We start from the raw sequence: 27,293 nt of genomic DNA on the forward strand, positions 1-27,293 counted from the left end.
TAGAGTGTTCCAGTTTGAAGTATGATTTTATCAAAGAAAATGATATTATTTCTCTATAAAAATACATCTAGCTTCAAACCACTGTGAAGAGGAACTGCATGAAGATCGAAACAGTGTGATAGTCTTCTGGTTCCAAAGTTGCTCCGCTTCACAAGTTAGTATCAAGTGCGTTTATTTATAGCTCAAAGTTGAAATGTTGTGTAACGTACAACCTCTTGAACTTTGAATCACTCTTCGCCCCTCCAATATACTCATTTTTCCCCACCAAGTAATTCCCAAGTAATAACAGAGGTGAGTTGAAGGTGGGGGTCCCGTAGTAGCCTGACTTTGGGCGAAAGTTTTGCTCTGGCAATAGAATGCTATATGAGACGATCAATCTTTGTGTTTTTTCCATCAAGTTGTTCTTTTGTCAAATAAGAGTGCAGCCATTAGCGATAATCTAGGAGCAGTCAAGCCACACAACAATAACTCGACAAAGCAAAGCAGGGAAGTATCTTCTGCGCAAAGATGAATCTCCACTCTTCTTGTGGAATGCAATTTGTTGTGGCTAGAAGAAAGAACTCCACCATGTTTTTAATGTGGACTGGAAAGCTTTTTAGTTGCTCAGATATGTTGTTTTTGAATAGCCACATTATATACAGGGAACTTGGACCAATGTAACATTCCATTGAAACGAGAGCTCTCGTTCTGCTTCCTGACAATTCTATTAAACAACTGGATGTTTACAATGTAAGTTACATTACAACTCAGCTTCCAAACCATTCATCCCCTTAAGTTGAATAGGAGTCAAAATGTTACTGTTGCTTGAATTTGAGAAAAAACTAGATAGAACAGTGATATATTACTATTTAATTCAATGTAAAAATACTTATTGTAAAAAACTAACCACATTGTGAAAATAATGATATTCCATATCAATTTTGCACCATATCATAAGCGATAATTTCGGCAGAACTCTCAGATATTTATGTTACTTATTCACTTCTGAAGGATATTTGGTGATCTTCATGATCAATGATTATTCATTGATGAAACTCAATGAGAAACCCCTATACTTTGTGTCGTAAGGCCGGATGAAGTTCATGATTATGTGCTCCATGATATTCTATCCACATATGGCCTACTAAAACGGTTTTATTTCCCTTTTCATGCAAGAAACCATCGGTTTGAACTACGAATTTCCATTTATTTCAATATATTACGATTATTGCCATGGTTTATAAGCACCGTGCAGCACTTTCCCTACATGGCCAAGTGATAAAACTTAATGCTTCACAGAAATGAGACTCACAGCAATTTGTATTCAGGTCCTGCTCTCAGGTGCGAACGTGTATGGAATTTTCAACAATTCATAATTCTCTGTTACATTATGTCAGCGTCGAAATGACATAAAGTGATTATTTCGTTAAAACAGGAGACACACGGGCAGGGAAATTACGTCAGTAACACATTAATCGCTTTTGGCTGCCAGCGCTCGTTGGAGAAACATCAACCCTTTGACCAACTGATTGCTTGAATTTTTCATCATTTTTCACTGCGATAAAAAACTCGCTATCAGCACACTGCTACCTGACATTTATCTCAACTGCTATTATACTCTGTCGCTTCTGATTAATGTTACCCCGCAGTCATTATCTGTCAATAAAACCACTGCATTCTTTATAGAAGGTATTTTCAAATTCAAGCATCAAACTTACCACCCAATGCTCGTTGAGAAACAATTCATATTGCAACTATTATAACTCTCTAATAGCCATTTCTATTTCTTTCAAGTTATTGAGTAAACAAACAACTTGTACCAAGGAATTTAATTTTGTCATGTTTTAATACTCTTATTTGAGATTTTAATTTTATCTTAATTCATCTATTGCATGTGAGGTTTGAGCTTTGAATAAGATCAGATCTGATCGATAATATTACTGAATTCTTTGTAAAGAGTGTGATTTTTTCATTCCATTAGTGATTTGAAAGGTGAAGTGAAACTACGAAGAATTCGTATATTAGTAGATATCAATGTGGAATAGAATTAGTGTAAGACTTCTTGAAATTCGCTCTCCAAGGGAATATTCCTTGTAAGCTACGAAACAAAACAGACGATCACGGAACTATTTAATGGCAAAGTGTGTATAATTTGAACTTGACTTATTTTAGTTACAGCCTAGTCTAATTCCTCAGATTGCATATCTTCAAACCAATAAGCTTGGAATATTGAAATGAATTCAAATTGAAATAAATAAAAACCAAAAAGCCTAGTCCATAATTGAATAGACTTAAAACGTTGTCAAAAATCCACTTTAATTAAATAAAAATTAATATTTTACAGGAACATGCGTTTCGTGTGTGCTCATACATCATCAGCTGTAAGTTACAATGTAACTTATAATTATTACCACTTATAACACCACAATATTCAATTATGGAAAAGGTCCACAACATCAACATTCACGCTACAAGCCTAGTCCGATTCATCAGGTTACATATCTTCAAACCAATAAGCTTGGAATATTGAAAGGAATTGAAATTGAAATAACTTTATTGGCACAATAAAAACTTGAATCCACTCAAAATACGTCTGTGATTTAGAAAAATAAGTGGTAATAAGTAAACTGATTGGTGAGTTATTAGAGCTAGTTTCAAAAATGAACAGAACTGACCAATATAGTGATGACAACTAGAGTGACGTTCATCGAACCAGAATCGAAGAAAGCGGCTCTATCGGAAATATTGACTCCGGTGGCTGGACTCCATTCACCCACTTTCACCAGTGAGTGCTGTTTTAACTTCAGCAGGTCCAATTTGAATTGGATTCGTCTGCCCTCCTTAAACTCAATTGGCCCACTCAGTCCCTTCAGCTCCACCTGAAATTGAACATGAGATTCAGTTATCCAAAGATTTAGATATTACTGATTGGAATTTGTGTGAGGATACGTAATACATTGTTAAAGTGTTGAAATTGACTATATATCTCGGTAATTTCTTCAACACTACATCAATCCTAAATGTTTCACTAATGTTCACTAAATGTTTGCCAGAATAATGATCTAATTCTAATGCGTTTCATGAAGGCCCACATCTTCAAAGATAGTTTTCTGGTGTTTCCAAGATGCATAAGTTATATGATAAAAATGTATAGAATTAATGTCGATCCATCCCAGGAAACCATATTTTTCTGGAGACAGGAGTCACTCTATTTTTCTCACGTTTCCACATCTCTTGGAACTATGTGTTTCTGATAATAGATAGGTCTTCCACTTTCTTAGACAGAAGAGTCGATAAATAGCTATGACTGACTTTATTATGGGCTGCATTTAGTTTTCCCTTTCACAGTTGTAAAGTTGTTCGAATCGAAAGGGAACGGAAGAGTCTCAGAAGAAAAACTAAAACAAAAGCAGTGGTTTCGGAAAGGAAATGGTGAGCTTTTTCTTTCAGTTGTGATGGCTGGATCTGGAAGGGTGTTGTAAATAACAATTGATTGGGTCCTGACCAATCCCGAGTCTGGCGGTCTTCCAAGAATATAACAGTACTGCCGACAATAGGAAACAAGGTCGCTACTGAAAAAAATCGCTTTCCTTGTATCGTACACTGGAGCACAAACGTTTCACTGAGTCTTAATCCAACAATACACAAACACACGCAGATATTAATTTGGAGTTCGATTCTGTATGGTTGCTATACAGAAGTTTGTCAGTTGTGTCGAAGAAATTCTTACGATTCGCTGCTCCTGCCAAATTTGCTCTTCTACAAACTCTGACCAAAGACAATACCGGCTATGCTCTTACTAAATCTTGTTTGGAATCTGCTTTTGGTCATACGTAACATGTTTGTTCAGTACAAATTCTCGGTAGAAATAATACGAATATACAATATTGGACAATCGATGAAATAGTTGTATGTCATTCTGTATCATAAGATCAAGAAAGTGTTGGATTGATTACACCATTATTCTCAATTCGCAGTTCATGATAAGAGTGAGTCCAATTGAAAATATTCTCTCACTCATAATGGTTCACATTGATAAGGGTGAAACTCATTCATAGACATTAATTAGCTTTTATTCCCCGTTCCGTTGATTTTCATTTCATTCTCTGCATAACGCTACACAATGTACCAGGATATTCGATCGTCTAAATTCTTCATGCTCTTCATGCAAAGGAGAAGTGAAGTCCAAAAAATTCCAATTCGTTTGAACGAATTCAATTGCGAAAATAAATCTTCAACCCTATAGCATTTTCTCTACCAAGAAAAGATAGCTGTAATATTCTTATTCGAGTTAATTTGTCATTTCAAATGTCTTATAACTAAGTTTACGATTTTTTATCTGTTTGGTAAACGAATCATCCCACCTGAAATAGAATATTATGCAATTTTCGGAGTTTGGTTGAATGACATGCGACCTATTACGGACAGGCGGACAAAGCCGGTTCTGGCCTGATTCATCCTATAGAGAACTTCCTTTTACGTGAGAAAACTTTAGAAATGAGTAATCCGTGACATCTATCCCTCGGGAACCTGTGCGAACCAGAAAACATCGGCTTACCACCTCCAACTACCACCCACCTTCACCTCCACCACCACCTTCAACTACGGCTAACCTTAGCAATTTCGTGTCTCTTCTTCAACTGTCGCCCTACAAGCCAACACACTTTTTCTTCCAGTTTTGTTTGCACTGCAGAATGGAACCGAGCATTCAAACTGTTCGACTTCTGGCTCGAATCAATCTCTTTGATAGGCAATCTGATCTTTTGTCAAGTAGCGGAACGTTCAAAGACTGAGGACTTTTTCAAGGTTATGCCTTCGTGATCTTTAGGCTTGTACATGTAGTCTATAATGAGAAGGATGATGATGATGGAAAGTGAGTTCCATGCAATCGGGAAGGGACTTTTTCACTTATAATGTTTTTACTAAAGTAATGATATTTAGCGGAGTCAGCTCTGGTGCAACTGGAACATCGAGTATGAAACCAATTTTAATTCAATCAAAATAACAAAACCGCAAAAATTCTCCTCATAGACCTAATCAAGTTGCAACATAGAACCAGAGATAAATGAAACATCCAACGATTTGAATTATAAATATGAGAAGAGTACACTTCTCCTCTCTCTGATAGAACCAATTCAGCTATTAACTTTTGGGTTGGGGTTACTTTCAACTATCAAGGAATAGAAAATAAAAAATCGAAGTACTCTTTCTCAAAAATCTCACTTTGAACATGTCATTTTATAAATTAACTCATTTGAATGTTACATAAATTTTGAAACATGTGAGTAAAAATTTCTAAAAAGGGTACTTGATTATTATTCCTTGATAAGTAACTCAGTTTTATGTTTGGCGATATACCTTCGGATATTTTAAACCTTCAGCTTATTTGTTCATCTCATGATATCGTGATAGCAAAATATATAAACACAATTTCTTCTGAAATATAATTTTCAAATTACAAATTTCCATATTGCCGAATTGACAATAATTGAACATCCCACTAACTACAAAATCAGGATCGATTTAAATCCTGTCACTGCTATTGATTGTGGCCAAATAATTTGCAGTTGTACCTCGCTCTCCAGTTGAATTTATATTCTCTGATTCTTTCTATTCTAAGCATCGACGTTACGCTTACTGGACCGGCACGAGTTACACTCTCATTCGTGGGCAATAGATTGTATTCTTTCCTTTTTCGAATTAGCCTTTTTTGTTCGATCACAAACAAAACTAAAAAGGGGTCCGGTTTGGAACTATATCGAGACAAAATTATGTACTGTCAATAATTATTATAAGTGATGAGCTTAACATTCGCATACGCATGTAACAATAATTATTCTTCTCAGAATAGAAAGAATGTTCAATTAGTGCAATTTTCATTTATGAATTCTACGATCGTGAATGAGGATTTTGTAAAGATGATTATCCCGTTCACAATACAAAACCGTTGAATAATTACATGAAGAGTTTTTACTTTCCTTGCCCTATTACCATAGGTAAGGAAAGTATTGCTTTCCCAAAAAAATTAAGGTACCCTTATTTCAAGTTTTCTATACGTTTCAAGGTCCCCTGAGTCCAAAAACATGATATTTGTGTGTGTGTGTGTGTGTGTGTGTGTGTGTGTGTGTGTGTGTGTGTGTGTGTGTGTGTGTGTGTGTGTGTGTGTGTGTGCGAGAGTGTATGTGCGTCTGTGTACACGATAACTCCATTCCCAATTGACCGATTGACTTGAAATTTTAAACCTAAGATCCTTATACGATGAGGATCTGACAATAAGAAATTCAATAGAATTCAATTCAAGATGGCGGAAAAAATGACGGATGATGATGATGGAAAGTGAGTTCCATGCAATCGGGAAGGGACTTTTTCACTTATAATGTTTTTACTAAAGTAATGATATTTAGCGGAGTCAGCTCTGGTGCAACTGGAACATCGAGTATGAAACCAATTTTAATTCAATCAAAATAACAAAACCGCAAAAATTCTCCTCATAGACCTAATCAAGTTGCAACATAGAACCAGAGATAAATGAAACATCCAACGATTTGCATTATAAATATGAGAAGAGTACACTTCTCCTCTCTCTGATAGAACCAATTCAGCTATTAACTTTTGGGTTGGGGTTACTTTCAACTATCAAGGAATAGAAAATAAAAAATCGAAGTACTCTTTCTCAAAAATCTCACTTTGAACATGTCATTTTATAAATTAACTCATTTGAATGTTACATAAATTTTGAAACATGTGAGTAAAAATTTCTAAAAAGGGTACTTGATTATTATTCCTTGATAACTAAATCAGTTTTATGTTTGGCGATACATCTTCGGGTATTTCAAACCTTCAGCCTATTTGTACATCTCATGATATCGTGATAGCAAAATAGATAAGCATAAGTTTCACTGAAATATAATTTTCGAATTTCAAATTTTCATATTGCCGAATTGACAATAATTGAACATCCCACTAACTACAAAATCAGGATCGATTTAAATCCTGTCACTGCTATTGATTGTGGCCAAATAATTTGCAGTTGTACCTCGCTCTCCAGTTGAATTTGTGTTGTGTGTGTGTGTGTGTGTGTGTGCGAGAGTGTATGTGCGTCTGTGTACACGATAACTCCATTCCCAATTGACCGATTGACTTGAAATTTTAAACCTAAGATCCTTATACGATGAGGATCTGACAATAAGAAATTCAATAGAATTCAATTCAAGATGGCGGAAAAAATGACGGATAATTACTAAAAAACCATGTTTTTCACATTTTTCTCGAAAACGGCTCTAACGATTTTCTTCAAATTTATACCATGGATAGCTATTTATAAGCCCTATCAACTGACATAAGTCTCATTTCTGGGAAAATTGCAGGAGCTCCGTAATATTTTTGATAAAAATGGCGGATAATGACTAAAAAACCATGTTTATCACGTTTTTCTCGAAAATGGTTTTAACGATTTTCTTCAAATTTATACCATGGATAGCTATTTATAAGCCCTATCAACTGACATGAGTCTCATTTCTGGGAAAATTGCAGGAGCTCCGTTATATTCTTGAGGAAAATGGCGGATAATGACTAAAAAACCATGTTTTTTACGATTTTCTCAAAAATGATTTGACCGATTTTTTTCAAATTCATACCCTGTATAGTTAGTTATTTATCAGCTCTATCAACTGGCATGAGTCTTTTTCCGGGGAGACTAATGGGGGTTCCACCCCATCCTTGAGAAATGGACTGTGTAACCTCCTTCTCATGCATGAGGTAGGTAGGTGAGCAGTTTATAAAAAAGAACACATAGTCGAGATATTTCATCTGTAGAACAGCTGTTTTGACGACTTTTGAAAAAAATCATCGAATTTCACAATCTACATAAAGGAAAAAGTACTCTGAAAACAATTATAATATACACATATACAGTAGTCTGATCGTAGTATCAAATAATAGAGAGAAAAATAAAAATCTCAGTACCCTTTTATTTTTCTTTCTATTTTCATAAAAGTAGCCCTATACAGGAAAGAGATATCAAATAATATGTTGCCACCAATCGTCATTATGTTATTCCCCTAAATTATTCTCGTTTAAGAATGAGTCTTATAGTTCAATGAGCAAGGAAAGTTGTGTGAGTGTAACACACCAGATTTTTTAATATGGTGTAGAATTAAAATGTCGTAATGATAATAGTGTACATTATTATGATAATAGTGGAGATATGGACGTTTACCATTGAGCTATCAACTCTCAATTATTTTCATTATTGGAAGCTTAGAGCTATGATTGAACAAATGATATTTCAATAGCTATGCTACTATTTCCTGAAAACTATTCTGAGAGGAACTCTGAGTTAGTCGGAACTGCTTTGTAAGTTGGAAAGAAACAGCTCTGAATGGATTTTTTCTTATTTCAATAACTACTGAAGGATATTATTTGTTCTTGAAGGGCTACCACTATTGTAAGAATGAAATAGAATACCTTTTCTATGTTCCATCACAGTGTGAATTTTTGTGTAATAAAGCTTTCATAAAAAATTTTATGAATAATATTTTCAAACTTAAAATAAAAATTTTCATGTTCTAATAAAACTAAAGAGAGGGTACTTGCGAATTTTTGTTCCATTCCTACTCAAGAATATACTGTGATTCTCTTTCTATGTATCTGTCCTGCTTTAGATGATAATATAATGCAAATTGAAGATGATAATGATATGTAAATTTCTCTTGAAATATTTGTTTCGTACAATCACTCTACTTGTTAAGCAAAAACTTTATTGTTTAATTTGTTTGGAAAGGACGAGTGTTTCTGTAGCTTTGAAATTCACAGTGATATTCAAAATCTAATAATCATTTCGTAGAGATCTTCAGCTCCATTTCAGTATTGGAGTAATAAATTCTAAATAACTAAGTAAATCAATAGGACTGGATTCACAGACAACGGTTTGTGGTTGAGGAGACGGACTCAAATTTATAGCTCCACCACATTTTAACCCTTAACAAATCAATCCAATCCATCCTTCCGGAAACGTGTACGAAATACATGATTTACTATCCTGTGGTTTACAGATTCAACTACTTGAGAAATATCTTCTGAGAATAAATATTATTTGTTTGATTTGTGTCTATGAGAATGATGAATAAGAGGTTAAGAAATTAAACGCGTTGTTATTCAACTAGTGGTTTGTGATATAAAAGTGTAATATCGGGGCACCGAGCTTCGCTCGTTATTTATTTATTGACTTTTGATAAACCGAACACAATTCTTCAAAATGATTGGGAAAGTACTAACAGGCACAGCCCAAAACTGTTTCTTTCCCGAATTTTGATTTATATACTATAAATAGTCCAGAAAGTAGGTTATATGTTCCATACACTCGAATTCAGGTTCAATTTTCTGTTCAAACATTTGAAAACAAAACATTTATAATCTAGATTATATACAAACCAAATTGAATAACAAAATAACACTCACCAATCACTTAAAATTGTCAAATAATGATCAACTTTGAAAATTATGATATACTCTAGTTTAGGAGGATTATCATGTCATTTCAACAAATCAGATTATGTTGATCAAGTCGATTAAATTGTCTAGCTAGATAAAATTTCTCGCTGATTGACTATGAATACACAGCTGGAAATAATTCTGTCTCTCTCCTACACAGGCACACGCATCTTCTGTTATCGAGAGACGACGAAATTATCATCTGTTTTCCAAGGATGAATTATCCTTTTAATGTCGTTCAGCGAGTTATCTCAAGAATGAGACCTGGTGCAATCGAATTTTTATATCGTAAACCTACTACGTTCCAAATTTCGTGAAAATCGTTAGAGCCGTTTTCGAGATCCGTTGAACATAAATAACCAGATATAAAAATAACCAGATATAAATATACAGAAATTGCTCGCTTAATATAATAGGATATTGTTAGTATTTTTGGAGCTATGGTTTGTTATTATAAAATTATTATTATTCAACAGGGAAATTGATTATCATTTATTCATGCAATCATAATTACACAACTTCTAGAGAAGTACCATAGGCTCAAAACGGTTTCAATTCTTATTTATAAAACAGTTCAAATATATAGTTAGGTTTTATCATATCACTTCCACATTTTCGAGTTTCACTCCAATTTACAATTCACAACAAAACAAAGAACACAGATTCCAAATTCAAAAGTACATCGGAAATGAATGATTATTTTGAATATTCAGTTGTTTAGAAACTAAAAATACGAATTATTATAAAACAGACTACGAGGTGGAACTACTCTCATAATTCATTCCTGCAGTAAAACCAATACGAATATAATAATTATGATAATTATGATAGCTTCTCCCTGATATTTATGATGATAATGATGATGATGATTATGATGAAATAAAATGCTGAAAGGGATGCTGATGATCAACGAAAGTGTCCTCTATCAGGCAGCTTTAGGACGTAAGAGTTCTAATCAACATTGAAAGAAATAATATAACATTTGCAAAGGCATGTTCAGGGAAAGAGTAATAATGCAGTATTAAATGTGGAAAAAGTTTCTGGTAAAGTGACGATCCATCGTTAATCCATCAAGAAGAGGAAATTCCATCAAAATAAAGCGTCAAGCTCCAATTGCCGACACCGTCTCACCCAGAATTCAAGAGGGAAGTACATCATTTTTCACGCAAAAATTCGCCGGTACTCTTCTATTATTCAAACCCACTCTTATTCCGTGACATGATGAGCTGTTATTCCAAAATAGAGCTTGTAGAAAAATAGGTGAATGAATTTTTCAAACAGATTTCCCATCAATTCTAAAGAGAAGCATTTCCCTCGAGTTTTATTATTGATGAGTTTCTCTCACGTCTGTGGTTTAGCACATCCTGTGGTTTTCAATGTTTATAATTATACAAATCAACTCGTAGGATGAGATACGATGATGAATTCCAGATATGGTATCCGGATGAGAGAGATCATGATTAGTATTTGAATGAGAGATTAGAATTACTTCATTCTGTATGCAGTTTGGATAGTGTCTCATCGTTCTCATTCATCATTCAAATATGAAAGTACTAGTTTCACTATCATCAGTCTAATAAATGAGTGTTATGAGCATCTCGAAAGCATGAAAATATTCAAGGAGAGAAAATTACCTCCATGGAATCAATGTAGTACAATGTGGGTTTCTCACAAGAGGAAGTTCATCAAACCCATACGTTAATATATAGTTTGACATATTCACATTTTGAGAATGGATTGTCATGGATAAAGTACAGTAAACATTCGTCTTTTGATCTAGGAGGAAGTAGGAAGAAAATTCAGAGATCAAGAGTGCAGCACGTTGTTTGTTAACAACACGACCCAGTAAAATTTAGTAATTATTATGTCTGGTTGCAAAAACGCCTGTTAAACTTTAATCATTATCAAATGTCTTGAGAACTAATAAAAGAAGGCTTTTTCGGAAAAAGGCTCCTCTGATTGGTTCAGGATGAATTTGCTCACAATTGAAATTCAACAGACCTCTGTGCTACCAGACCTTAATATGTCATAACAGTTCCATTTTCTTCTGAGCAGGAACAGATATAAAAACTCCGCTATTTATGTAAATAGTTGATTGAGAAGTAAAGAGTATAATTATAAGCTTGCGTTTCATACATAATAATAATTTCGATAATGAGACGCCATCTCAAATATGCCTGTACAATTCCAAACTCGACAATTCCAAAATTTACTTAATGATAGGTATTGTATTTTTGAATTGAATTCTATTGGAGGAGATAAAAAAATTGCATGGGAAAAAGGAGCCCATGCCATATAGAAGAGAGAAAATAATTTTAAATATAGTTCAATATTATTCCAGTCACATCATAAAGAGCTAAAAAATAATCTGCCCTGCTACTATCGGGAATTCCAGAAGAACGTGATTTTTAGAAAGAGAAGCTGAGCTCTGATCTCTGATCTCTGAGATAGCAAACTGATGAATGAGATTCTTCTGCCTTCTCGTAACTCAACCATTGTTGGCTAGCTTGTAGAATCTCTATTGAGGCTTTTGAATAAATATTGGATTCCAGAAAAAATCATTCACTTGTTGAAAACAATAAGGAGATTGAATCATGAATGAATATTACATAGAGTAAAGATATTTACTCTAGATAACCCTTTATTTGCCTTAAATAATCATAACATGATTTGCTGAAAGGAAAAACCCTCACTTTGGACTATGAAGAATGCCCTCATTTTATCAATCATGTTGTATCGAAACTATTGGGTGATAATAAAAAAGCAGATTTCGTATGGAAGATGATTATTGAATATAGTTGTTTTGGAGTGCATTGCTTGATAAAAACTATTGAAACAATTTTCATCCATTACTCTGTAAAGCCAGGTATTTCATATCGGTGCTAAATTGTCTAGGAAATCGATTCTAGAGTTCATGTGTAGTAATTGCTTTGGAGGAGGATACGAATACCTTCTTAGCAGCCTTTATTATTGTGGATAGTGATGGAGACCATCTTGGCAAAAATAATCTTTATCATCAATGAACCAAGAAGGAAAGCGCATCGGTCATTGTTTGATTTATCCGGCTTCCAATAGTCCGCAATTGTCCCAACATTCCGATTCTTCATGTCAGGAAGCAATCAATGAAAAGTCGTCATCATAATCAACTTGAAAGAATTTGTCATCACTTTATTATAGAATGTATGCCTCTGTGAGATTATTTATTCTATTCCATCAACTTGCTATAACAAAACCTACTATCAAAAATCAATAGAAAAACACGAGCCTCCCATATATTTCTCCCAAAGTAAAAATAATACAGACTAATCTTCATTCTCGATTCCACAAACACTTCACAATCTACAGGAGTGATACTGCGACGAAAAATACTTGTGAGTGATATAGTTCAATGTGATTATAAGAAATGTCATATTATGGAATATGGCTGATGAAATTGATAGAGAATTCAGTAACTTCATGAAGAAAATTAATGGGACAAATCACGAAGTGCAAATGTAGAACCATTGAATATTTGTAGAGAACAAGAAAATGATTAGTTTTGAAAGAGAATATACCTTTAGTGTACCTTTACATTATGCTTACGTGTAATATTTGACATATTTGATTAGCTAAGAAATAAAAAATGGAAAACTGAGTACATCTTTTTTAAAATCATTCAACTGTTTTAATTTAAAAGAAGAGTACATGGATTTTTATATTTTATTTCTATTCAAGATTAGTCCTAACGAAAAAGATAATTTTATTTGCTAAATATGTAACAAGTACGAGTAATGTTGGAATGACACCGATCTTGCCAAGAAAACGAATCCTTCCTAAACACATTTGGTTCTAACATTTATCTGATTCCTATGAAGAGAGTCAAGAAGATTCCATTCACACATACGATCATCAATCAACATCACTTATTTTAGAGTGTCAAGTTTCATCGATATACTGGGCTAGCCAATAGAAGAAACACATTTTCGTTCTTTCTTCGCTCTCAGCACGGATGAATCGAAACCGTTTTAAAGATTCTTATAAACCGTTATAAGATTCGTATATGCTTCCGCAATATTCTGAGAAACTGGATTACATCAACTATTGGTTTGATGAATAGTAGACTCACCTCTGTAAACAATCAAACAATCAAAGTTGACAGTGGGTTGACTTGTGAGATGACAGTGAGATGACGTGACTTTATTCGCGTACTATACAAAATATACGATTTGTACTTGTTGTTAAAAACCTATTTGGTAATATGAAAGCTTGGAAACTACACATTGATAAAAATTGCCTCTTTCCTGTTTAGGGCTATTTGTAATATAAATAGAAATAGAAATCTCAGTACCTTTTTTTGAATTATTTTGTGATGAAATAATACAAAAAAGGGTACTGAGATTTTCATTTCTATTTAAAAATCTCTATATAAAAATCTTAATTAAAAATCTCAGTACCTTTTTTGTGATAGAATAATACAGAAAAGGGTACTGAGATTTTATTTTTATTTATATTGACAAAAATAATTGAGCGACTTAGAGAGCTGTTTTAAATGACAAATGGCGACTTCTAAATGATAACTTCATATTCGCAGTGGGGTTGTAGCTGCTATGAGATTTCTGCTGCAGACGATAGGGAAAATAAGTCGCAATCCATTCCATTTGAATAGCGGTTGACTTGAATCGTTATTGATCATGAGTCTTGTTTGATGGACTACGCAGAACGCACTCAAAGCACGAGATCTTCATAATGAGCAGAGTATATTTTTAAGATAGGTTTTCTGTCGAATGAAGGCTGCTCTGACTGTTGAAGAATCGATGTCAAGAATAGAGGTGATTTGCAAACAAATCCTCTTTGGCAAATGAATGTTTTTTCAAAATTATTTTCCAGTTCTTCTACAGCATCCATTTTTATTTTCCTTGCCCTATTACCATAGGTAAGGAAAGTATTGCTTTCCGAAGAAAATTAAGGTACCCCAATTTCTAAATTTCTATACGTTTCAAGGTCCCCTGAGTCCAAAAACATGATTTTTGGGTGTTGGGTGTGTGTGTGTGTGTGTGTGTGTGTGTGTGTGTGTGTGTGTGTGTGTGTGTGTGTGTGTGTGTGTGTGTGTGTGTGTGTGTGTTTGTGTGTGTGTGTGTGTGTGTGTATGTGTGTGTGTGTGTGTATGTGCGTCTGTGAACACGATATCTCATCTCCCAATTTACGGAATGACTTGAAATTTGGAACTTGAGATCCTTACAATATAAGGATCCGACACGAACAATTCCGATCAAATGCAATTAGAGATGGCGGCTAAAATGGAGAAAATGTTGTAAAAAACAGGGTTTTTCGCTAATAGTCATATTTTTTCGAAAACGGCTCCAACGATTTCGATTAAATCCATACCTAAAATAGTCATTGATAAGCTCTATCAACTGCCACAAGTCCCATATCTGTAAAAATTTCAGAATCTCCGCCCCATCTATGCAAAGTTTGATTTTAGATTCTCAATTATCAGGCTTCAGAGACAATTTAAACAAATACGTTCGAGTAGAAAAGATTGAGCATGAAAATCTCTACATGTTCAGTAACATTTTCACCTAAAATTGAAAATAAGCTCGAAATTCGAGAAAATGAGATTATCCAATTGCGAACTGTTGGTAACTGTTGATTCTATTTAATCATTCACAATGAAGAGATAGCAGACCTCGTATGTCTCCAGCGTTATTGTCCTGTCACAAGCTGGCTCAGATCTTTGTTTATAAATAGACTTGAGATGCACGTCAACACTAGCGTCAGGTGATCAACTCTCATAACGGCAAGGAAAGTTGTGTGAGTGCGCCACACCAGATTTTTTCAACTGCAAATAAACGTTGAGAGTGGATAAGCGAAGGTCGATGGCTTGAAGAATCTTCACTGATGTGGAGAACTCGCGAATCTGGACTGAATTCAGAAAGGATTTAGAATCTAGAGTAATATAATAATATCTAAGTCTAGCAATAATCACTAACCGTATCTCTTCACTCTTTTATCCAATGAACTTTATGATTAAAATCAATCTGTTCTATAATATTTGAAGAGAAGATAGAGTTCTTATTGTTATGATTACAATCAATCTGTTCCATAACATCGAAAATAATAATAAATTAATTCTTGATGTTCTTCAAAATATTGTTAAATACAGTGATATTGATTTTTCAAATTTATTGATTTTGTATATTTTGCGAAAGTTTTGTGTAACATTCTCAAAGTTTAACGTCTTTTTTGATGAAAGGATGACGTTTCTAACCATTCCTCCAGCTAAATATCTAGTATCTTTTATATACGGGCATTAATACACTATTCAAATTCACATCAGTTTTAATAAATATCATTTGTTACCCAACTTGAAAATGATGTAAAATAATTTTGGCTAAACCATTCCACGTGCTCACTGCTTCTGTTACCTATGAGAGCGATCAGTTTGACTTTTTCAAATAATTCTACGTTTTCGAATAATATTCTAGAAGCAAGAAGTTTCCGTTCATGCAAATTCATGTTGATCCAGTACATCCGAACGAGTACACTCTCAGCACAACCGAATTCCAAGGATGTTTAGTACATGATAGATGCCATCACAAAGCTATGAGTACAACACAGTTTTCCTAGTGGAATTCAACAGTGGTATTTGACAGTGCTAGAAAGTGTGACGTTTTCCAGTTGGAATTCATGCAAGGGGATCCCTCCAGGATGAGTTGACTTGAAAAAGGAGAGAGCTATTCTTAGCGTCTATTTCACCACAGTTACGCACTAACGAGCTCACTCTCTTGCATTGGGGATGCTCTGTGCCCCTCTGTCACAATGTCTCTTAACTACAAGACGAGAAGTATTTGAAAAAAGCGTTTTGAACTGACTTGTGTGAGTGTACCTCCAGCAAAATGATGTTGCTGATATAGCAGCCTACTAAGAACGCTATTGAACCAAAATTAAAATTTTTAAATTTTAAAGTTTTAATTGAAGAGAAAATGCATTTTTACTTATAACTAGCAGGTTACACGTGCTCCGCAACGGTCTCTTTCTGAATTGAATTGAATTTATTGTAATCACAAAAATACATATTTGTAAAATATGATTACTAGAGTTTACAATACAATAATATACATTGATTGTAAATTGAGTAGGCTATAACAATGATATCAATTTAATATATGGCACTGCCAACATAAGTAATCATTGTAATCTGTGATAAGTTGTAAAATAATAGTGTGTTTTGTCTTTTCGGTCTCAAAATTTAATCGTTTTTTCAAAGTTTGAAATTTTAAGTTACAACTATTTGTAATTAATTTAATTTAAAACTTTTTTCAATTTAAAAATGATTAGTGTGTGATGAATTATGTGTTTTGAATTGTAAATTGAAGAATTTTGAAGTGATACATAACCTAACTACATTTGGACTGTTGTATAAATTAGAATTGGAACCGTTTTGGGCGATTTAGCCAGTGGTACTTTTCTGTAAGTTGTGTAATTCTGAATGATTGATTGATTGAATAAGATTTCTATGTAATTGAATACTTCTGATCTAATTGGAAACTTGACGAACTGGAAACTTGACCTACTGTAATCTTGAAGAATCTAAAATAAGCATATAACCATCCTTGATAAATTAAGAATCTATTATGCAGAATTTCAAGTTAATCGGTCCTGTAGTTCATACGTGGTGATGCTTCATTCGTGAAGTTTCTATCCCGTACGTGTATAAGTAGATTCTGTCCTTTTTTTCGTATAGACCAACTAAGGACCACAGTAATTTACCATTAACTATTATAATTATTATCATTATTATTATTTTCGTTGGGCTCCCGCTTTCGCCTCCAATACTCTTTCATCCTCGCACTATGAGCGATTCGTCTTTCTAATGACCAAGTTTCAATTCTGGGTTCTTCTGGGAAAACATTAACTTCAAGCTGATCCGTAGCCCTGCTCTGATTAGTAAATCCGTCTCTGTTATATTCAATTTTTGCATATCCATCTTAGACTCTAAAAACCAGTTCAATTTGGATCTCACATCTATTCTCTTGAATATTTTATTTGTTTGTCTGACGGGATCCATTCTAAACAAATGAGTATAGAACGCCAATCTCCTCTGCCTGATTACTCCGAAATCTTCTCAACATGTCTTTAGATTTCCTCGTTGATGCAAGTGAAAATATTAATCTCGTTGTGTTTACCAAAAGTCTTTCTTTCTGCTACTTTCAACTTTTTACGATCACCCTTTCTGATGAGAATAAAGCACTCAGAAGCATACAAAGCTTCCGGTCTTATAACAGAAATTATTCTCTCCTTTATTATATTATAGATCAATGAAAGAGCTAATAGATAACGTTCACACTGGAAAAATTAAATTTTTGTGGCCTACAAGGGCAAAGTTGAGTTTAAAAAACGAGTGGTTCAGCTTGTAAGGTTGAGATCAATTATCCCTTCAAAAAGACATGAAAATCAGACAGAATTGATCAAATAAGTATACAGAGTTTATCAATTGGTAACATTCCATAACAATGAAGGAATTTTGCGGACAGAATATCCAAATATCCTGAATATATCAATTACTGAAGGAAAATCTATGATTATGGAGGTATGGTATTCTGCATGCCTTAAAATGAAACTGAATAGTATAGCACTTACAGAATTGATGTAGTTGATGAGAGACAAGCCACCATCCCAAGGCATTTCGGCGTCACATGATACGTTGGCGGGGACCAGTGAGTGGCTCTGCTCCAGGGTTTGGAGACCAACAGCAAACACCAGAACCGAGTCATACATCAGGGCAGGACCAGCCTACAAACAATACCGAATCAAAATTATTCTGCATCAAAAAATATTCCACAATTACATCAATTAAAATTCAACAAACATATTGGCACAATATGGATGGACCAATAATTATAAACGATGTTGTTACCCCAGCATAGGTAATTAATAACATGAACAATAAGAAATGGTCTTATTCTTTTAAATGGTCCTATTATTTGTTGCTTGTGTTGGAACAATTAGAGGAGGAGCAATTTCACATACTAGCTACAATTTCTTTTGAGAATTATAATTATATATATTTTTAATAAATGAATTCAAAATGTTATGTGGAAATATGTTCATTCATGTAATATAATCTTAGAAAATACATTCTTGAATATTAGAATCTGCCATGAGAATATCTGGTCTGTGGTCTGAATAGAAAGCAGGAAATGTGATATTTGATGAATCGAGGCTCATGCTTTTCTTCTAAATCGAATTATTCGTCTGAAAAGTTAGAGATTACTGTAGTGTGAGCTGCATTCGAGATTTTCAGATGGATGAGTATCTAACGAGACGTCGGAAAATGTATTGTATTTTCACATTTTGATAAATTGGTTTGAATAAATTGGCATTCACGTTTTCTTGTTACCATTTTTGAACATCTCGACTTGAATGCACAAAGTACGTATTCTCTGAGAGACAAAACTTGACTTGCACCAGTTCAAGATGAAATTATTCATCATATCCAACAAAAGGTCTCCTGAATTCCAGAGCACTTGTCCTTGATAGCATGAAAGGGATTCACTTGGAGATAACCGAGTGTACGGTCATGACACAAAAAAATGTGTTTTCATAGGGCTCCACTTATTTTGAATGAGGAACATTGTTCCAGAACGTTTCTTAGAATTCGCGCAATATAGCAGACTATTTCATTGCACATTTGTATTCATTCCTCGTACCGATAAGCTTAGGAAAGCTGGCATGAGGCTCTTTCTCTCATTCAGCTGAATGCTCTATGGCATATTGCTGGTTTTTGTGTTTACTCAAAGTATTGCTCGGTCAAAATCCATGCTTGATGATCGTTTCCAACAACTCCCAACCCTTTATCTTTTTGAAAGGGTAATGGTGGAAAACCAATCCGTCCAATGTAATTCAACCCTTTCTTGAATTGCCATGAAGTAAATGGCAGCGTAATTTGGTAGAAGAGCGTGGAGTGAAGCTCCAGGACCCTCACAGAATTCCGAAAGCTGATTGATGGATGAGAGAAATAGAACTTTCATCCATCCTCCCCACATATTATATTTCGCGGCCAACAAAAAGTGCTTCCCCGAAATAGAGATCGTGTTCCGATCGGGCTTCATTGTAGGTACACTTCTACAAAGTTTGATGTACCTTTCTTGTTAATTTCGGAACTATAGAGATAGCCACTTATGAAGCCACACACACTACAAAAATAGTTTACCGATTGATATTATTGTAAAATATTGTATTGATAATATTGTCTTCAATATTGTATTTTGGTAAAATTGTCGATAATCTTGATTCGATTTTTCCAATTTTTTCCCAGTGGTTTTGATTGTTTATAGTATTACAAAAGAATGTACTATGTAATAATGTAACGAAATTCCCATTCCAATTTAAGTGATTTACTAAAAGCTCTATTCCCAAAGCACCATGATTGGAATTAGTTCACAATTTAGAATCGAGCTGATTATTCCTCATCTTATATTCAGGATCTCGTACAAATGCATGTATCAAGAAAGTATTCATTGGGAGAATTGATAATTTCTTATCGAGCTCTTGTTCTTCACGTCTCAATATTAACTATTATCTGCGAATCTGTAAGGAATTAATTATGTTAAACTAATGTATAAAAATTTTCTTTTACAGAATGCCATTTTTTATGAGTTGATCGATCAATCTAGCAGTTGAGGAGATAAACTCCCTCACAAAAAAGACATGCATATTACTTTTTTACAACTCTTATGAATCCAACACTGATGGAAGAAAATCCCTGAGACTTGACTTGTCTCACCCTTTTGAGAGGAACTGGGTTAGCTTGAAGTAATAAATTATCTTATTTAAGCAATAATTGAATTATCTCATTCATGATAAAAACATCAATTCATATAATTTTATTGACAAGTTTCTATAAATTACCTGTATCACAGAAGTCTTGTTGAGAGGACTATGGCCTGTCGGCTGAAAGCGTTGCATATCTTCAAGAACTTGTCTAACATTCACATCTTCTGCATCTACCATTCTAAAAGCTGTCATATTTACAAAATTATACTTGAAGTCTTCTAAATCGAATGTCTCAATATCCTGGAAAAGATAAATTCATCAATTTCCATGTTCTTTGATGTGATGTCATCAGAGTTTTGAGAAGGTCTCTACTATGAACTAGGTAATAGAACTAGTTGATAATATTATGTCTATTAATAGGATTTGAATCAAGCAGACCCAAAAATAATTCATCTATATTCTCTGATTCTATTTGTTATGACAGTAATCCTCTTCAAATTCTCAATTCCTCATTAGTCTTGATATCCAAAATATACCCAAAATGAATATTATTAATCTACAAAAGAAGCAGTATGCTATAATTATTTCTCTAAACCTCATTCCCTTGTGAGAAAGTTCAAAATTGAAAGTCTCTTCTTTCTGTTAATAATATTGATTCCATTCTACACAGGAACTATAATTTATCACCTAAATTCTTTCCGATGTGGTAGAAGCATATCAATCTGGTTTCTTTGAACGGTTTCAGAGTCTGTCACAAATATTTATGAAGCCATCAGAGCCACCAGTGATCAATCACAAGAAAGAAATGTCAACCTTACCTCCCGCCACCGATGCGCGGTTAATTTGAATAAAGCTTGAAAAAGTATTCAAATCACTCAGAACAGCTCACCGTACCGCTCAAGAACATGCGGGTCTAGATTAAATATTTCACAGCCTGACAGCTTGGTTCTTCGAGCTTCTTCAGAATGAAATATAATTTGTCATTTATAAAACGTGGATTTAAATGATGGAGACTATTTGTCATAATTGTAGCTACAGTACATGAATTGATTACTGCGTAGGTACAATCTTGCTTGTAGAATAATTGAGTCATATAAAATTATAGAAAAAATTATCTCGAACGTAATTGAGATTTTCGATAGAAATATCAAAACTATCTTTCAAAAAAGTACATCTGCACACATTTTGTATGATATTACAATAATTTCTGCTAGGAAATGCCTTGGAACTTGAGAGAATGTATAATGTATTATTCAACCAGTAATTTTTGAAAAGCAGATTGTTTTGAAATGTTTAAATGATACTTACAAAACTAGTGAAGAGGTAATGATATTTGTAATCGTTCATTTGGAGCTGTAAAATCTGGAAAAGAGACTCTTGATAACAAATGTTGCCACATTACTGTACTAAATTCATTGAATGAAATGGTCCAAGTTATCTATAATGAAGGTATGAGGGGAATTGTCATCCTAGTATCCTAACTACTAGTATCCTAAATACTCTTTGTATTTAATTGAATTTCATAAAAAAATTTGCGATTGACCGGATGACAGAGGCACGCCTTGTCTTGGAATGTAATTAAATACAGACGCATTAGACAATCTGAGAGGTTGAATAATCAGTGTCATTTCACAGTATCTGTAGCCTACTGTACCTACTGTAGCCTGCAGTATCAATGCAAGAAGAGGAGAAAAATAAATCACTAAAATTTCAATCTGCATGAAAAGGAATGGAGATACTCTTGTACCATTCAATACCAATAAATTGTTCAAAATATTTCTTTCTTCCTCTATTCTTATTCGAGATCATCTTGTATTCTCAGAATCGCATCACTGTATACAAACTGGAAGCAATAACTCAACTTACACAGTTTCCTAATTCATCTGTAGATTCTGTACTTATAATAGACCAGACAGCGTCGGCTTACAAATGAGGCCAATCAAATGCAGAAACTTCTTCAATATAGCAAAATGAGATTCACTACAACAACCTAATGGACATGCTTCCCTATTCTCTCATTCCATTATCTTCAGGTCTGGAAGAACATTCTCATTCCTTCGGAATAAAGCCAGAATACATAAGAAATTGTTATTGAACTTAAATTTACTGTTATAAACTTCACCATGAGAAAACTGATTAAGCTCTGATGTTAAAATGTTATTTGATTAAATGTTTAGTGTTATTAAAGCTATGCTTTCAGATTTAAGTTTTTTTTCGGTAATTCTTTGAAATTATATTTTTAATATGTGAATATTGCCTATTTCAGTTATACAGTAATAAGACAAAATATTCCTTCTATGTTTAGTTTTGAAGCATCTAAATTTGAGAATCTACTTTGCGAAAATACTTGAGGACTGAAAATTTTGTGAATTGAAGAACTACAAGACTTAACGTAATTCGGATTATGTGTTATCTAAATTTGGGAGAGGAATAGCACAAGGTTACCTTATTTATCCTCTCCCTATCATTTTGATAATGTACTTATTGTATAAATGAATGAAATAAATGAATAAATAAATGGATGCTATCGGTATTCTGAGTTTTATTGTATTGAGAGATTACAATGTATAAGCATGATATGAGAGTAATATTGGGTGACCATGATATTCTGGATACAACAAACATATCTGATCATACAAAATATAACACTTATATACAATGGTGTTAAATTGAAAGATTTGCTTCACTCTACTCACCCCACGGAGAAAGTGATGCATATTTTCAGGCCTAGTGTCAACAATCAGATTATGAATCTCTTTGGTCTTCACTTCTTTTAATACACTCCTATAAGAGTCAGGATCAGCTTGTCGTATATGAATTTCCACTTCTCTTTGACCAGGAGATCTCACAAGCTCTCTTAACTTGATAAGGCCTAGAAATGAATGTTTTCACTGGATACCATAACACACTTCAATATAATTCTCTACAATTTTTATTAATCTTGAAATTCCGGTTGATTATCTGATGTACTTTTATAGATCTAGATGTTGCATTCAAAAATTTACTTTTTTAAAAAGTAGTGAGTATTGTGGTGAATGTCTAAATTTTATTCCAAACATCCATCAAACGAGTTTCTATACACACAAGAGCGATTACTTATATAAACAGAAAACAGAATTATAACCGAGAAGATATACTTTTTTAACTATCCATACAACATGTAAAATTGAGAGATAACTAGACCCATTTTTCAGTGACTAGAAATGTAGAATTATTCTAAATTGATTGTGAGATAATTCTATTGTGGAGAAATTCCACGATATCTCTGTTCATAGTGTAAATAATCCGTTTTCTTGGAAGAAAAGTCTGCTGATAAATCCAAGGTTACACCAGGATCAAGAAGACTCTGGTAACTTTAAGGTGTGGAATGTCCACAACTAAAGTTTCAGCCGGGCTTAGAGAACAGCATTTGATAGCAGGTAAAGGAACTAACTGTCGCGCTAAGCTAAAAGCCACTTTACTACTTGTGAATTCGGGCAATGCCTTGCTATAATAAATCCATTTGTTCCAAGACACCTATAAAAAATATCACTCGACGAGTTGAAGAGAGACAACAATAATGCATTTTTGGTCGAAAAAAGATCGTTTCACCAATAATAGAAGAGATTTTATCACGTATCGTGACTTTTTTTATATGACTCATTGGATGATACGTACTTTGTTATCAATCCTTTATCAATCCTTTGCTATCAATTTATGTTCTATATCGGAACTTAACGTCCCATTTCCCACAGCAAATATTATTCAATAACATATCCAAAACAGATTTCAGATTAAAATTGAAGATTTTCTTACTACAATTAGGAATAGATAAATCAGAAAATATTATTTCAACTAATTACAATAGTCACCATAAAAACTAACACTTATGATTTTGTTTTGTGCTGAAGGGAACCTATATCTGCAGTTTCATTCTTTTATTAAAGTTAACTTATTTAGTAACGAAGGGGAGGAAAAGATTATACATAAAAAATTATAAATTCTAAATTTTTCTGATACTATATTCTCTGCCTATAAAAACATGTTTTAGTACTCTGGTTTGCGCACAGGCATCTAGCCCATGCAGACCATTTTCATATTATTCATTGTGCTCATTTCCTTGAATATAATTATTGTGTTTCTCATCGTTTTCCTTAAAACCTAAGCCACATTAAGATTAATAAACTTAAATTTGAAATTTAAATCAACACTTTCATTTTATTTTAGACACTTTACATAGAATTTATTTTTACTTATATACAGTAATTTAGGTTCTAGGATGATGTTGTAACACAATGGTTATTAAGTTTTTTTTTGTATTACAATGAATGAGCACAGCATGTTTTATTTTGTAAAATGCTTTTTTTTTTTAATGAATTGTTACTCGCCAATAATAACTGAGAAAGTTTCATGAAATGGATTTTAATTCATTGATAGATAAGAATACCAACCGAATAGAATAGAATATTTACGAATCTCCCAGAACACATTATCATAGATGATAATTTTAGATCTTCTTTACGATTTCGATTAGGTAACATCAGTACAGATATATTCTTTTTAAAATGTTTCTCCTTTATCTATTAAACAATGTTAATATATTGCGGTTGGTGATATTGATTATGCATTAACTATAATATTCCATTTGTGAATGAAATATCTTATCTAGTTAGATTGAGCATTGTACATAATGAAAATATACGAGCTTATTTAGTTATTCCTCTCTCCTCCATTGAACCAATTGTCACTATCCAAGACATATTAATTTATTTCAATGATTGATCCCATTGTTCAAGTGGACCCAGATGGCAACCGGAAGTCCTCTAGGAATACGAAAATATTCCAAATTAGTAGCGACACATTTTCCGAGAATACATTAAATATTACGATACAAAATGAAATAATATACATTATTATTGAAATGAGGTATCAAAAATAAGTATATCGAGATTATCTAAATTTCTCCCCCAAAGAGAATTAATGGAATCGGACAAAACTACGTAATTAGCTGTGGAAGTACTAATTGACTGATTTCATTAACTTGGAAGATCCCACTCACCGTAATCTTCTTCATATATGATTGCTACCCTAGTCCAGTTCAAAAAGTCGATCACATCGTAAAATGCATTGTTGAGTAAAGTCTGTGCAGGATGGAGATTGATTGAGAACTCTTTATATTCAGAGTCAAGATCTAGGCGCGATTCTAGGTGAGGAATGTCCAACGCATCGCAGATTGAGTGAATGTGTGCTCCCAAAAGAGGGTCACTTGGTCCGAACACTGCTTGCACACCATCCTGTACTTGTTGGCAAGCTGAAAACATCAATACAAATTCACAAAGTCATGACGAAAACAGTGGGGAGGCAACTAATTGAAAGTAAAAACCAAAATAACGAACACTACCTTGAAGTATGGAAGTTGAACCTTTTTAGCTACATGGTTCTAGAATCACCATAATAATGAGAACACACACAAAATATCAGGATGAAGCATTCTAAGCTTTCATCTCCCGAGAGTGAAATCATCTAACCAGTTTCTATTACACTTCACCGTTAAGTGGGAGGAGAATGTCTAGCTGGGCCAATGACAAGCGTTCATGCCCTTGACCAGCAGCAGTACTCACTTACTAGTATAAATTCAGCTGCACTTAGTTTCACTTTATCAAAGATTGACAATGGTGAGACAACCGAAACCGGTTTGCACTTTTAATAAAATTTGTGGTTTTTGACAATTACTTAGTATTTTTATTTAAAAAAATCCAATCCTTCTCTTATGGCAGTTCCAACTAAGTTTATTTATTTATTTATTTATTCATATGCAAATACAATTCAGGTAAAAAACAACAGGCATTTGCCCAAAACTGCTTCAAACCTTAATTTGGAATACACAGTCTAAAGGTTATGCTACTTACGTAACTTAAATGATAATTTGTACACAATTTTGACTCCAAAAAATGTATCTACTACAATTTTGAATCTATTAGATTGATCAATTTCCAAATACGAATCCAAACAAAACTCTTCCTTCACAATTGCAAAAAAATATTGAAAATTTCACTCAAATCCACAAACTCATGCTTTCAATATAAGTACGCGGAGAATTGGAAGAAGGGTATTTCTAGAGGAGAGAGCTCATGAAATAGTGTTATAGGGTCATATTGTGAAATTCTAACCTTATCTTTGGACTTTGTCATCTATAAATTTGGAAGAAAAATAGCACAAGGACTACCTTATTATTTTATCTTTCAATGTTATTGCATTGGTGTTATTTGCATTGTAAATAAATAAAATAAATAAATAAATAAGTTCAGCCCATGATCATCTGAACATGATACTTCCATCTATTGTTTGTATTGTTCATTTTGTTACAAGATGTAAGATTTAATAGAATAAGTATTGAACATTTTAGTGACTATCATTCCTGATTATCAACCATATAAATAATAAATTTGTACTTCATAAGTTGATTCCAAAAGATCATATATATTTTTCAGATGGGCCTCAAAAGAGCTCTTATGGATTCTCAATTTTCCCGTTTCTTATTAAGGGATAGCATTTCTTAAAGGACATTTTTTTGTTTTCTTGGCGAAGTGTGAAAGTGTCTGATATCATCTCATGAGGCTCTCGTTCAAAATTTGATTCATTGAACAATATTTCTCACAGTTTAAACCACTTCATATCTAATCGAAAGTGATTCTTAAAGGAGAAATATGGGATATTTTTCAGTAGAGATTTTCAGTTGAATGCCATCATCCTAGGCAGTGTGCAGCGTGATAAATGGTGTACTTTATTTTCTTCACACTCAGTTCATACTTGTTGGAGATGAAGAGTGTCTCTTAGGTTCTCAAGAGACTCCAACCAGCTTTTTCAAAGTACAAGGATGTCGTGAGAGGGTTATAATTTACAGAAACAGGAAATCGAGTTTGGCTTCCAAGAATTTACAAAGCGATTTGTCAGATTCTTGTCTTTCAAGAGACTTCTTCGAAAGATTATGACATTTTTGATATTACAAGTTCAAAGAATGAATGTTCATATATTTGATTTGATGTTTGCTTATGAAAATATGATATCATCATTATCCTCATCATGGA

General features: G+C 33.5%; 1 protein-coding gene across 16 annotated transcripts in view; it reads right to left on the reverse strand.

Annotated features, from left to right (window-relative positions):
• LOC111060386 (glutamate receptor ionotropic, kainate 2) overlaps window positions 1-27,293 on the reverse strand; it is a 97,611-nt gene that overhangs the window by 25,242 nt on the left and 45,076 nt on the right. For all 16 annotated transcript variants that reach the window (XM_039421790.1, XM_039421796.1, XM_039421794.1 and 13 more), the window contains exons 4-9: window positions 25,265-25,516; window positions 22,923-23,098; window positions 21,535-21,588; window positions 20,362-20,526; window positions 18,091-18,243; window positions 2,655-2,858 (exon numbers count right to left, since the gene is read on the reverse strand). In XM_039421790.1, coding sequence (XP_039277724.1) covers window positions 2,655-2,858; window positions 18,091-18,243; window positions 20,362-20,526; window positions 21,535-21,588; window positions 22,923-23,098; window positions 25,265-25,516 — 1,004 coding nt within the window. The remainder of the gene's footprint in view (window positions 1-2,654; window positions 2,859-18,090; window positions 18,244-20,361; window positions 20,527-21,534; window positions 21,589-22,922; window positions 23,099-25,264; window positions 25,517-27,293) is intronic.

The sequence above is a fragment of the Nilaparvata lugens genome, chromosome 2 (assembly GCF_014356525.2).
Source record: "Nilaparvata lugens isolate BPH chromosome 2, ASM1435652v1, whole genome shotgun sequence".
In the NCBI taxonomy this organism is placed as follows: Eukaryota; Metazoa; Arthropoda; class Insecta; order Hemiptera; family Delphacidae; genus Nilaparvata; species Nilaparvata lugens.